The sequence below is a fragment of the Sciurus carolinensis genome, chromosome 7 (assembly GCF_902686445.1).
Source record: "Sciurus carolinensis chromosome 7, mSciCar1.2, whole genome shotgun sequence".
NCBI classification, from domain to species: Eukaryota; Metazoa; Chordata; class Mammalia; order Rodentia; family Sciuridae; genus Sciurus; species Sciurus carolinensis.
In genome coordinates this window covers 18,674,265-18,689,443 of record NC_062219.1, presented here as the reverse complement: position 1 = coordinate 18,689,443, position 15,179 = coordinate 18,674,265, and the positions used below count along the sequence as shown (strand labels likewise).

Here is a 15,179-nt window from a genome sequence, read left to right as displayed (position 1 = left end):
TTTTATGAGAAAATTTTCCTTTTAATGTTTTCTTTCATCTGTAAAACATTATTATATTAAGAAGTAATATGAACAATTGAATACATTCTCAATTCATTTCTATCTGAGTTGTGTCTTAACTACACAAAATTCTAAACTTCATTACTTTCCGGAGATAATTTCTTCTCTTATTTGGTCATTTTTTATTTATTTATTTATTTTTTAATTAAAGTCAGTAGCAGCCATAGTAAACATATGTATTTAATGAAGTGGTTTTTTTTTTCAGTAGTAACTTACATTTTTAATAACTCCCTTCTAAATGCCTTCATGACACACAAGAGAAATGAAAAATGGACTCTCTTCAAGGAATTACAATCGAATTTTTTTGATAATATTAACATTTTATTTACCTCTAAATTTTCAGTACCTAGAAAAAATACCTTGGGTAAGACTTGTCAAATGAAGACTCCTATGAACTTTATAAACACTATTTCTTGGTTTCCTGAATGTTCCTTTATACTGTGCATTCATTTAACTTTACCCAAAAAGCATAAAAATAAATGCAGACATTTGCAAATATTAATGGAATTTCCTGCCAAGATAAACAACCTTACTGAAACAACCTTGCCTGGTACAACTCATAAAATGATAGTTTTCAAGATCCTAGATATCTGGCAAGGAAGAAAAATAGTTCCTGAAAGACAGGAAACAAAGGTAGTATCCCTTTGTATTAATACTTTAATGGACTTTCTGGGACATGGCACCAAGAAAGGATAATGAGGCAAAGCCTGGCAGACTTCTCTATTTAAGGAGGCAGAACTAAGAGTTTGGGGGCACCAAGTAAGTTAAAGTGAAAAGAGCTACAGAGCAAATCCTGGAGATCTGCAAGGAGTCCTCTAAGAGTATTCAGTAGAGTACTGTTCAGTCACTATGCATGTATCCAAACTCTCTGACCTGGGAAGGAACAACCTGAAAGGAATAAGGGATTAGCAGAAAATATGCCTGGTGCCAGGGCGAGGAACAGGGCCTGTTCACAACAGCCAGACTGGAAAAACTTATAGTTCATGGGTACATTTTTTTCCTGCTGCTTAACAAATTGCCACAAATTTGGTAGCCAAAAACTAGCCAAAAACAGTAGAAATTTATTTACTCATGCTTCTGGCCAGAAGTATAAAGTCAGTTTCCCTGAGCCAAAGTCAGGGTGCTGGCAGGGTCTTGCTACCTCCAGAGACTCTAGAGGAAAATCCATCCCTTACTTCTTTAGCTTCTGGTAGCTTCTGCTATTCTTTGGCTTGCAGCCATATCACTCCAATCTCTGCTTCTATGGCCACTTTGTCTTCTTTTTTTTTTTTTTTTTTTTGTGTGTGTGTGTGTGTGTGTGTGTGTCACAATTTCCTCTGTGTTTCCCTTCTAAAATGATACTTGTAGTTGGATTTACAACCCATCCAGATAATCCAGAATAAATTCCCCAGGACAAGATACTTAATCATATCTGTACAGGTCATTTTTCCATACAAGGTAACATTTTTGATTTCTAGGGATTAGGACCTGATATCTTTGAGTAGCCTTTATTCATCCAGTGTTCCAGACCTGTCTAATAAATCATAGAATCAAGACCCAAAAGACTCAAAATGATTCCTGATATACCAGAGAGAAGCTCAAGAAAACTTAAGAGGAAAGCAAAAGTATCCAGTACCAAAAAGGTAAAAATCACAAGGTCTCTGATCCAGATTACCAAGTCTGCAAAGAGAAGAACATGATCCCCAATAAGGATATTCATCAATTAATATGAAACCAAAAGAATAGACACAGATGTTAGAACTATCACAAAAGGATATTAAAACATGTACTTAAAACTGTCCAAATATTTTAGAAACTTATAGACATGGATGAAATAAAAGACCAAAATCAAAGTTCTGGAAATGTGAAACTGTTATTTGAGATGAAAAATAATGCCAGTGGTATTAACAGCAGACTAAACATGGCAGAAAAAAATGTTGGTGAACTTGAAAGCACAGCAATAGAAAAATAACTGAATATTTAAACATTGGGACAAATTTATAGAATTAAAATACCTATTTAATAAAAGGAGATCTTAAAGCAATGACCTCAGTTTCCACATTAATAAACTGAAAAAAAAATAAGAACTTCAAGTGCACAGATTAAAATAATATCCAGTTGGAAATCAGTGAAACAGAAAACAGGGGAACAAAATTATCACTGAAACCAAGATCTTTGAGGAGATCAACACGAGAAAATTGATCTCAAGCTAGACTGCTTACAAAGAGAGAGTTTACAAATTTTCAGTAGCAGTAATGAGAGAAGTTTTATTACTTACAGTCCATGGATATTAACTGAGTAATGGGATATGATGAACAACTTTATGTTAATACATTCAAAAACTTAGGTGCACTCCTTGAAAGATAAAAATCATCAAAGTTCACTCAAGAAAAATATAGCCTGACTAGTCCTGTATCTGTCAACTAAAGAAATAGAGAGATTAGTAACCTTGGACCAGGAAAATTTCAGGCCTACCTAAATACTTCACTGTTGTCAACATTTCAGGCATTTCTACATAATTTCTACATAATTTCCAAGAATTATTTTGACACCAAAGCTAGACAAGGTCATAACAAGAACACTACACATAAATCAGTATTTCTCACAGATGTAAATGTGAAATACTAAAAGTGTTATTAGCCAATTCAAGGATATTTCAAAAGGAAAATACATTATGACCCAGTGAGGTTTTTCCCAGGAAAGTAGTTAACATTCACAAATCAACCTTTGTAATTCATCATATAAAAAAACTAATGAAAAAGGAAAGCAATTGATATAACCCAGCATTCAATCCTGATAAAAATCTCAGCAAACAAGTAATAGAAAGATTTTGAGAACATCTAAGAAAAACCCATACCCAACTATAATACTTAGTGATGAAATACTGAACTCCGTCTTCCTAAAATTAGAAAGAGATGTTCACTCTCAGAATTTATATTCAGTATTATATTTAAGGTTCTAACCTGAACATTTAGGCAAGGAACAGAAAGTGAGATGTGTGGAGTGGAATATCCCCATTGGAAAGGAAGAAGTAAACTATCTTTATTCATAGATGACATGATCATCTAAGTAGAAAATCTATTAAGATTTACCCAGAAAGCTACTAGAATTAATAACTTAGTTTTACAGGGGTGCACTATGTGAGATCAGTTATGCAAAAAGGACTTTCTGTGTATCAGTAGTGAACATTCGGATATTATTGCTTTTACTTTCATTAACAAAAAATATGAAATACTTATAAAACTGACAAATAATGTGAAAGATCTCCACCTAATCTACAAAATAATAATGAAAGAAAAATTTTAAAAACCAAACTAGAGATATGTACCTCATTCATGGATTCTGACCATGAACTAAATATTAAGAGGTTGATTCTTCCAGAAGTGATCTATATTTTCAAGGCAATCCAATCACAACCCTAGTTGAATTTTTTTTCTAAGAATTGAAAAGTTCATGCTGTAATTATGTGTAAATGCAAGGGAAAAATAGGCAAAACATTTCTGAAAAAGAAAAAATTGAAGAGCTAATAACACTGCCTTGTTTTAAGAATTATTAAAAAGCCGTGTAATCAAAAGAACATGGTATTGGCATCGAGATAAACATATTAGGTCAGTGGATCAGAATAGAGTATCCAGAAATAAACCTGTGTATGTACATATATGGACAACTAATTTTTGGAAAAGCAGTACAGTGAAAAAAGATTGCCTCTTCAATAAACAATTCTAAAACTATTGAATACTGAAATGCAAAAAAAAAAAATGAGCTTTCATGCATACCTCATACTATACACAAAAATTTGCTCAAATTGGCTTGTGGACCTACATGTTAACCCCAAAACTATAAAATTTCTATAAGAAACCTAAGAGAAAATTTTTTTACCTTGAGTTAAGCAAAGATTTCTTAGCTACAGCACTAAAAGCACTATCTTTATAGTGCTTTCATAAGAGCAAATTGATAAATCAACAAAATTTAAAATGTCTTTCTTTAGAAGACCCTTAAAAAAATTAAAAGATAAGCCATAGACTAGAATAAAATCTTAGTAAAGCATATATCTGAATCTCTAGAATAGATAAGGTACTCCTAAATCTCAACAGAAGGAAAAGAAACAAACCAATTAAAAACATGGTCAAAATATTCAAAAAGACATTTCATCACAGAGAGATGCTCAGCATCCTTCACCATTAGGGAACTGCAAATTAAAACCTCACAGAAATGCCATTAAATACCTATTAAAAATCCTAGTTGTTCAGGGTTTATTTGTTTTCTAAACTGCTGATACAGTCAATATTTATGAGTCTCAGAATAATTATGCTGAGTGAAAGAAGCAAAGAAAAAGGTTAGATATTGTGTAGAAGACTCAAGAAAATACAAATCTGTTGTGAAGAAAACAGATCAGCAGTTACTTGGGGATAGAGAATAGAGGAGTGAGAGGAGTTTTCACAAAGGAATACAAGTAAATTTGGGCATGGCAGATATATTCATAATCTTGATTGTGGTAGTGATTTCATGGGCACATAAAGTAGCTTACCAAATTTTACACTTTAAATATGTACAATTTTTGTACTTTGAAAATACGTCAAAAAAAACTGCTTAAAAAATAATGGATTCAGGGGCTGGAGTTATGACTCAGTGATAGAGTGCTCGCCTAGTGCGTGTGAGGACTGGGTTCGAGCCTCAGCACCACATAAAAATAAATAAATAAAAATAAAAGGTGTCCACCTATAACTAAAAACATTAAAAAAAAAAAAAAAAAAAAAAAACAATGGTTTCAGAGGGCTGAAGCTTTAGCCCAGCGGTGGAGCACTTACCTAGTACATGTGAGGCACTGGGTTCAATCCTCAGCATCACATATAAATAAATAAAATAAAGGGTATTGTATCCATCTACCACTAAAACATATTTTTTTTTTTTTTTTTTTTTTTTTTTTTTTGCGGTGCTGGGGATCAAACCCAGGGATCTGTGCTTGCAAGGCAAGCACTTTACCAACTGAGCTATCTCCCCAGCCCAATATTTTTAAAAATAATGGATTCAGGAATTTTTATCATGGAAAGGGAATTAACCAAAGTACATGTTTATAGACTGAAATGCTTAAGTTTCTTTCTGTAGCATTATTTTAATTGTACTCTAAAGCAAAAAACACAAAGACAACTTGAAATGTTCTAAAGCAAAAACACAAAGACTGCTTACAATGTTTTTTTTTGAGACTATTTTGATTCCTTTTTGAATTTAAATGAAACCATAATCATAGAGGTGAAACATCAGTTAATTAAACAAGTAGTACCTTTGCTTAGTACCTCAAAATAATATTTATAAATAAAACCTCAAGTACTCAGTATAAAAAATTGATTATAGTTGAACTATTAACTTTTCTTAAACATATATACTTTTGAGCCTAGCACAGTGGTGCATGCCTGTAATCCCCAGTGGCTCAGGAGGCTGAGTCAGGAAAACTCAAGTTCAAAGCCAGCCTCAGCAAAAGCAAGGTGCTAAGCAACTCAGTGATAACCTGTCTCTAAATAAAATACAGGGGCTGGGGTTGTGGCTGTGGTGGTAGAGCGCTTGCCTGGCATGTGTGAGGCCCTGGGTTTGATTCTCAGCACCACATATAAATAAATAAAATAAAGGTCCATTGACAACTAAAAAAAATTTAACATACATACATAAATAAATAAATAAATAAATAAATAAATAAAATGCAAAATAGGGCTGGAGATGTGGCTTAGTAGTCGAATGCCCCGAATTCAATCCCCCGTACCAAAAAAGAAACCAACTTTTGGTATGAAGTATATACCTGTGATTATCTCTGGGATACTTATTTTTTAGATGCAATATTCTTATAACATAGGTTTTTATTAATCAAAATTATTAAAATTGATGTTATTTAGTGTACTAGGAAAAAAGTATATAATGATAACCAAAGCCCATACTTTGATCCACTCATGAAATTCTTCCTAAATTTTACTACATAAACTTGTTAGCTCATGTTACACAAATAAGTTCTAAGAGTGAAAAATTGGACAAGTGTATTTGTTTCTATAAAGTCATATGTTAGATTAATTAAAAAGTCCCGGAAATGTAGTTTACTATGTGTAGATGTTGGAAGATACCACAGAAAAGACAAGTTTATTTTAGATTTCTCCACCATTTACTAATCATAGTTTAAAATCCTTATTTAAGTTCATGGAAAACACATGTTATTTAGTGTTTTTTGCTCCAAATTCTCAGACTGTGGACAATATAGACTCAAAAAAACATTTAATTTCCAACTTCATTGAAAGATGTCTGCTTTTCATGTTACCTATTGAAAAATGACCTGTATATTTTCTAGTTTATTTCTTCTCTCATGAAAGAAGGAATTCTTTCTGTACAAAAGGATTTTTTTCTACTTTTGTATTTATGTCATTGATGTCTGTTTTTGGCATTTACGTGTTCATTATCTTTAATCCTGTTAACATTCCTGAGTGACAGGTATTATTTCCCTTAAGAAACTGACTTCCCTAAGTTTCCTCTGCTAGTAAAAAGCAAAGAGTCCAACCCACATCTGTTTTCAAAGTTGATGTTCATTCTACTACATGGAATACAGTGACTCTACAATTATAATTTTTTTCATATTTCCTACTTTACATTTATAAAATTGTGAGCTCATTAAACACAAATAAGTTAGGAAATATAAGCCATAATTTTAAAGTAAGGTAAATATAAGCACATCACTATTTATATATCATATTACTCTGGATTTAATGTTAGACTCTCAAGTAACAGTTGTATTGCCATTATTGCTGCTATAGTTATATCAACACAATGGATTTAAATTAAGATCTATAAAATCTTAAAAGGATGTATAAAAGTTTAAATGTAAATTAGGATCTATAAAACAGAATTTTAAAAAGGTTGAAAATAGGCCTAAAATTACCTTTATGTTGATAGAGTCTAACATATAATTCCATATAATAATAGGTTCAGTATATCTATGGTAGTGTATAAAAAGTTTGATTTATTAAATTCATGATGTTTTATTCCAGTGTTGTTCTACTTTAAAAATCCAAAGGAAACAAAATTGTATTTCTCCTTTTTTATTTGTTCTTTTTAGATACACATGACAGTAGAGTATATTTTGACATATTATACATTCATGGAGGATATCTTATTCTAATTTGGATCCCATTCTTGTGGTTGTACATGATGTGGAGATTCACTGTGGTATATTCATATATGAACATAGAAAAGTTATGCCCCATTCATGGTACTCTCTTTCCTATTTCCATCCCTTCTCCCTTCACTTCATCCCTCTTTGTCTAATCTAGTGAAATTCTATTCTTCCTCCCACCTTATTTTGTGTTGGCTTCTGTATATCAGAGAGAACATTCAACCTTTGATATTTTGGGATTGGCTTATTTCACTTAGTATGATAGTCTTCAGTTTCATCCATTTACTGGCAAAAGTCATAAAGTCATATGTTTTTATGGTTGAGTAACATTTCATTGTGTATACATACCACATTTTCTTTATCCATTCATCTGTAGAAGGGCACCAAGGTTGGTTCAGTACCTTAGCTGTTGTGAATTGAGCTGCTACAAACATTGATATGGCTGTGTCACTATAGTATGCTGATTTTAAGTCCTTTGGTTATATACCAAGGAGTGGGATAACTGGGTCAAATGATGGTTCCATTCCTAGCTTTTTGAGAAACCTCCATAGTACTTTCCAGGGTGGTTGCACCGATTTGCAGTCCCACCAGCAATGTATGAGTGTACCTTTTCCTCCACATCCTCACCTACATCCTTGCCTATTGTTACTTGTATTCTTTATTGTTGCCATTCTGACTGGTATGAGACAGAATCTCAGTGTAGTTTTAATTTTCATCTCTCTAATTGCTAGAGATGTTGAACATTTTTTCATGTATTTGTTGACCATTCATATTTCTTCTGTGAAATATCTGTTCAATTCCAAAGGAAAAAAAATTAAAATGGAAGGCCTTCAGTCCACTTAACTATTATAAATGAAACTCTATGCCATGTACTGTTAATAATTATCTCCTCCCATTTGCCATCTGGCTTGGGAGACAACATTCATGTGAGTATGTCTGAAAGAAAAACTTTTGTACATCCTTTATTAACTGTTCAGCCTAACCCTAAGGAGGAAACCATGAAAATTCATACTTTGAACCTGACTGTAATGTAATACCAGAATACAGCAAAACTCCTGCCTGGTGCCATAGTGTACTTGGCCTTTATAAAGTAACTACTTCTCTTTAATGGAGAAAAAATATGATCCCAAAACCTCAGTGTATTTTTAATTCACATTTATAGCTGCCCTGTAAATAATGTTGAACCATCCATTTCTCATTGAAGCTCTTCTTCCCTCTTTATGTATTATCAGCACAATCAGTAGCATGTCAGCAGTCTTTCCTCTCTTCCTGACTGACTTTTACCATTAATGTTCCCTGAAGAATATTGACAGAAATTTCAGGAAAATCTCACAATGTAAAAGGAACTCTTCTCATCTCCCTGGAAGAATTTTCTAAAATTCCAGGTGTATGTTGGCATAATTCTCTTACTAGTATTTGTTCATGAAAAAAGAAGCCAATATGTATAAGTTACTAATTTTCTGACTCAGCTCAAGTTTGTAATTCTAAAACTGTGTTTCATAATTTTTAGACTGGAATTTTTGACCAACTAGTAGAAAATGATGTTCTTCCTAATGTAAGAAAACTGAATTATGAATTCTTGATAAGAATTATGTGAAAATTTTGTCTTCAAGATTAAAATCTCCATTCAGTATAAGCAGAAATATTATCTTTGCCTGAAGGGCAAATAAGGTATTCTAGTAAAAGGAATAAGCTGCAATTTAGTCTTAGTAAATTTAGTCCTAGAAACTTACTGTTGAATAAGTCAGTATGTACTTTGATCATTTGAAATGTTCTGATTGTTTGTGAACCTAAACAGGTAATGCTGTAAGCTTACATTAAAGACTTTAGTATCCCTGAAGCTTTAACAATTACAATTTGTTTTGATTTTTAAAGGAAATGTTGGGTGAACTCTTCACTCCTGTAGAAACACCTGAAGCACCAAACAGGGGATTCTTAAAGGCTTATTTGGAGGTGGTGCACAGTCCCTTGATAGAGAAGAACTATGTAAGTCGATTTATTTAATTTGGATGATGTATCTTTGTAATACAGAAACATTCAAGTCATGTAAATTTTTCTTACATTTGTAAATTATGTTCACTCTTTTCTTCTTTGTCACAATAATACATCCATAGTTTAAGAGAAAACATAAAATTATTTTGTAACTTTGTCCCAAATCAAGGAAATATTTTTCTTAGGGAACCTAAATATAAAATAGTTTCAAGTGGCTAAAAAAAAGTATTCACAAATTACATGAATAATTTAAAGAGTATTTATTTACATTAAATGTGCCTTTCGTTGATAACTGTTGTTAGTCAGATTTTCATTTCTGTGCAAAACTGCCACACATTGCCTTATTGCCCAGGGTTTGGTTTGTTTTGTTTTTTGTCATTGTTGTGGTGGTGGTGGCAGTGATTTTGTGGGTTTTTTTTTAATTGGTTGGGGGAGTGTTTGTTTTTTTTTTTTTTAATCTCAATAGAAACCTCCATAACTCCATAACTCTTGCTTTTTTAACTCTTTCTACTCTGCCCTTTGCTCCTGATTCATAATGTAAATCTGACTAAAAGCATCCAGCAATACCTATGGCACTGACTGAATGCTGTGCTGTATTGAGATTTCCTCCACCAAACTAAATAGTCTGTCACCTTTAAAACCCAACCTCACACAATCTCAGGGCATGGACAAAATGTAGAAAAAATATTTGCCAAAATGTATATAACACAGTGGCCTCTAGTCCAGTTACTAGGAGAGTCCTCGTTTCCATCACAAATCTCATCAGTACAGCCTTTACTCTCTGCATTTCTGTCAGCATTCTATTCTACCAAGCCCCCACCAAAATCATCTGTTAAGCTCCACTTCCAGAATTATAGGCTTTCCCTAGCCCACTTCTCCAAACTTTTCCAAATTCTAGTAGGAAGGATAGTATATGTGAGAAAGGATGAGAATCCAGAGTGCTAAACCTGGCAACACTGGGCCATATCTACCCAGGAATACTTTGCTTATTTGGAGTAGGGCTGAGATATATAATTGTGCTAGGGCTTACAGGATAGTCTCCCGGAACTATTTGTCTTTGCAAAGATCTCAAAGGACTGCTGTTTAAGAGTAAGGGCGAACTGGGAGCAAACTAGCCTTTATACACACAGACTTCAGCACAGCTTCAATGACTTGAAAAACTTTCAGTGTTCATTAAGATTTTCCCAGATTGCTAGACTCCTCAGCACCTAGCAGAAGCAAATGGTTGGGAAAGGGATCTTGAGTTTCTCTGAAAGAAGTAACATAGTCTAAATCCTTAAATATACGTTTTTAAGTATATAGTCGTAGATAACCAAGAACATTGAAAAGTAAAACAGAAGAAACATATAGGATCATAGCACTTCAAATACTGAAATTATCAGACACAAACTATGCAGTAAGTATTTATGCATGTTGAATATCCCTTATCTGAAATGTTTGCTAACAGAGTGTTTCAGACTTTAGAACTTTTTGGGTCTCTGAATGTTTGCATAGATTTTTACCAACTGAATATCACTTAATCTTAAAATTTGAAATGCGGAAAACTACAAAATCTGCAACTTTTTGAGCCTCATGTTAACTCTCAAAAAGTTTTGGATTTTGGATAGTTGGCTTATGGATGGTCAACCTATATCATGTTCAAAATGATAAATAAAAATGCCATAGATAGAAAAAAAAACTATAAGTACTAGAACAAAAGATGAAAAATCCAAATGAAAAACTCAGACTAGGCATAAGTTGCAAATTAGGCACAGGTGAAGAAAGAATTACATAACTTAAAGTTAGGTCAAAAGAAACCATCCAAAATACAGCACAAAGAAATAAAAACATGAAAGTACAGAGGAGAGCCTTACCAAAATACAAGTTGCAGTGAGTAAATCTAATACATATTTAAACCTCAAGTAGGAAGTAGGAAGAATCAATATGTAAAGACATGTCTGAGAATTTTTTTAAAATTCTTAAATGATACTGATCCACAAATCCAAGAGGCCTAATGAATTCCAGTTATTTTTTTTAAAAAATTGTCAACTAGATAGACTTATGACTATGTAATACACTAAAGATAAAGAAAAAAAATCTTTAAACTGGATAGAGAAAAATAATAGGTACCCATTAACAAGTTATAGACTGATACCTGACTTAACAGATAGAATGAATGGTCTTCTTTATGTTGACAGAAGTTGATACTTAATCTATGATTCTGTACACAAAGAAAATAGCCTTCAAGAATGAGACATTTTTAGGCCAATGAGTAATAAGTAAGACTTGCCACCACATGAAAGAGAATTCTAAAGGGTGTGTTGAGAGAGAAGGAAAATTATTCTCAATGGAATGTCATAGATGTAGAAAATAATGATTGGGAAAAAATTGACATATAAGATCATAAATAAAATTTACTAGTTATAATAACTAGTTATAGTTTCTAGGGTAGCTTCTTGAATCTAGAATAATGGACCATGGTTTCTAGATGAACAACAGGAAAACCAGTTGTTCCAAAGGAAAAACAAGAAAGAGGAAAGAACACAAAATAAGAGGGATAAATGCAAAGCATATAAAGGATGATAGATTTAACTTAAATGAAAATAAATAATGGTAGCAAATATAGGTAAAATAAATGTTTTAGTTAAAAGACAAGGATTGTTAAATTGAATTTAAAATGAAAGAAATGTTCACTGCATAGAAGAGACACTTTTAAAACTTAAGGACACAAAGGTTGAAATTTTAAGAGATGGAAAAACATCAATACAAATGAGGAATCAGCTGGTGTAACTCTGTTAATGTCAAAAAATTAGACATTAAAGCACTATTTGAGTACAATTAATATTTTGGCTTTAAAGTACAAGAAAAACAAATACTGCGATGACTATTAGAAAAGATAATTTCCCAATCAGTATACCCATTGACTGATCTAACAGGCAGACAAAAAACAAAACAAGTAAGGATATATAGAAGACATAAATGACACAATTAATGAACTTAAACCTAATGAAGAGATATAGGATATTACAGTATATACATTCTTTTCAAAAACATACAGAATGTTCATAAAATATCTTCTCTTTATAGGAAAGTAAGAGATACAAGTTAATATTTTGGAGTAAATTATCATTATGATACTCCTGTAATAGAAGCAGTTTTACCTATTACCAAAATTAGATAATGGATGTATAGATGTTATTATTTATGCATTTCTCTTTACTTTTCTATAATGTGAGTTTGTAACTCACAATTTTAAAAGTTGATTTTTTTAAGTTGACCATGTATGTGTTAGGCTGGTTTTTATAAAAAATCAAATTTCAGAATATTAAAATCTATTGAGTATTTGATTTGATCACCTTGCAATTGTGCTTGTAATCCATAACAAAATAATTCTAAATCCTCATGTTTGAAAACAAAAATATATCCTTCTGCATAACCCTCATGTCAAAGAATTCATAACCATTTTGCATTTTGGTATTCATACAAAGTAGCACTTATGAGTGAAATTTATAGCCCTAAATATATACTAAATATTAGAAAAAGAAAACATCAATGTGATTAAACTGAGCATTCATCTCAAAAAACTTAGAAAATAGCAAGATAAATCAAAGAAAGTAAAAAAAGATTAAGGTTATCAATGAAATGATAAATACAAAAAATATATATCAAAGCAGTCTTAGTTTAGGATGCTATAACATAATATTATAGAGTAGATGGCTTATAAACAATAGGAATTTATTTCTCATAGTTCTGAAGGTTAGAAATCTGATACCAGGTTCTTGATGAGAGTCTGTTATGGTTTAGACATTAGGTATTCCCAAAAGCTCATTTGTGAGACAATGCAAGAAAGTTTAAAGATGGAAATGATTGGGTTAGGAGGTTTTAACCTAATCAGTTCATTGATTTCCTAATAGGGATCAACTGGACGGTAACTGTAGGCAAGTAGGGTGTGGCTAGAGGAGGTAGGTTATAGGGGGATGTGTGATTTTGGAGTATACATTCTGTTTGTGGTAAGGGGAGCTCTTTCTTTGCTTCCTGGGTGCAACATCCTGACCTTCTTTCCTCTATCACACTCTTCCACCATGATGCTCAGCTTCACCTCAGTCCCCAAGGAATTGACTTGGCTTTCTAAAGACTGAGACCTCTGGCAACATGAACACCAAATAAATGTTTCCTCCTCTAAAATTGTTCTTGTCACTTCTTTTGATCACAGCAGTGAAAAACTGACTGAAACAAGTGTCCTCTTGATGGTTTTCAGATAGCTGTCTTCCTGTGGTGTCCTCACATGGGGGAGAAGAAGCAAGTTAGCTCTCTGATCTTTATAAGACCCTGATCCCATTCGTCAAGACTCCACTCTCATGACCTGATTACCTCTCAAAAGCCCCACACCCAGCATCACGTTGGAGATTAAATATCAACATAGGCACTATGCAGGAACACACATTTAGTCTATAACAAAAACTAAAAATGTTGATTCTTTAAAAGTATCTATGCTAAGCCCATGGCTAATATCATTCTAAATGGTGAAAAACTGAAAGCATTCCCCCTAAAAACAGGAACAAGGCAGGGATGCCCTCTTTCACCACTTCTATTCAACATTGTTCTTGAAACTAGCCAGAGCAACTAGACAGACCAAAGAAATTAAAGGAATACAAATTGGAAAAGAAGAACTCAAACTATCCCTGTTCGCTGATGACATGATTACATATTTAGAGGAACCTGGAAATTCCACCAGAAAACTTTTAGAACTCATAAGTGAATTCAGTAAAGTAGCAGGTTACAAGATCAATGCTCATAAATCCAATGCATTTTTATACATAAGTGATGAAGCTTCAGAAAGAGAAATTAGGAAAACTACCCCATTCACAATAGCATCGAAAAAAATAAAATACTTGGAATCAATCTCACAAAAGAGGTGAAAGACCTCTACAATGAGAACTACAGAACACTAAAGAAAGAAATTAAAGAAAACCTTAGAAGATGGAAAGCTCTCCCATGTTCTTGGATAGGCAGAATTAATATTGTCAAAATGGCCATACTACCTAAAGTGCTATACAGATTCAATGCAATTCCAATTAAAATCCCAATAATGTACCTTACAGAAATAGAGCAGGCAATTATGAAATTCATCTGGAAGAATAAAAAACCCAGAATAGCTAGAGCAATCCTCAGTAGCAAGAGTAAAGCAGGGGGTATCACAATACCAGATCTTCAACTCTATTACAAAGCAATAGTAACAAAAACGGCATGGTATTGGTACCAAAATAGACAGGTAGATCAGTGGTACAGAATAGAGGACATGGACACAAAATCAAATAAATACAATTTTCTCATACTAGACAAAGGGACCAAAAATGTGCAATGGAGAAAAGATAGCCTCTACAACAAATGGTGCTGGGAAAACTGGAAAACCATATGCAACAGAATGAAATTAAACCCCTATCTCTCACCCTACACAAAACTCAACTCAAAATGGATCAAGGACCTCGGAATCAGACCAGAGACCCTGCATCTTATAGAAGGAAAAAGTAGGTCCAAATCTTCAACTTGTTGGCTTAGGATCAGACTTCCTTAACAGGACTCCCATAGCACAAGAAAGAAAAGCAAGAATCAACAACTGGGACAGATTCAAACTAAAAAGCTTTCTCTCAGCAAAGGAAACTATCAGCAATGTGAAGAGAGAGCCTACAGAGTGGGAGAATATCTTTGCCACTCATACTTCAGATAGAGCGCTAATTTCCAGAATCTATAAAGAAGTCAAAAAACTCTACACCAAGAATACAAATAACCCAATCAACACATGGGCTAAGGAAATGAATAGACACTTCACAGAAGATGTACAAGCAATCAACAGATATATGAAAAAATGTTCAACATCTCTAGTAATAAGAGAAATGCAAATCAAAACTACCCTAAGATTCCATCTCACCCCAATTAGAATGGTGATTATCAAGAACACAAGCAACAATAGGTGTTGGCGAGGATGTGGGGAAAAAGGTACACTCATACATTGCTGGTGAGG

The 15,179-nt window shown here is 32.9% G+C and overlaps 1 protein-coding gene across 1 annotated transcript in view; it reads left to right on the top strand.

The window, feature by feature from the left end:
- Nucleotides 1–15,179, top strand: part of Stxbp5 (syntaxin binding protein 5) — a 173,210-nt gene that overhangs the window by 145,356 nt on the left and 12,675 nt on the right. The window contains 2 exon segments of the mRNA XM_047557634.1: nucleotides 9,062–9,119; nucleotides 9,122–9,172. Coding sequence (XP_047413590.1) covers nucleotides 9,062–9,119; nucleotides 9,122–9,172 — 109 coding nt within the window.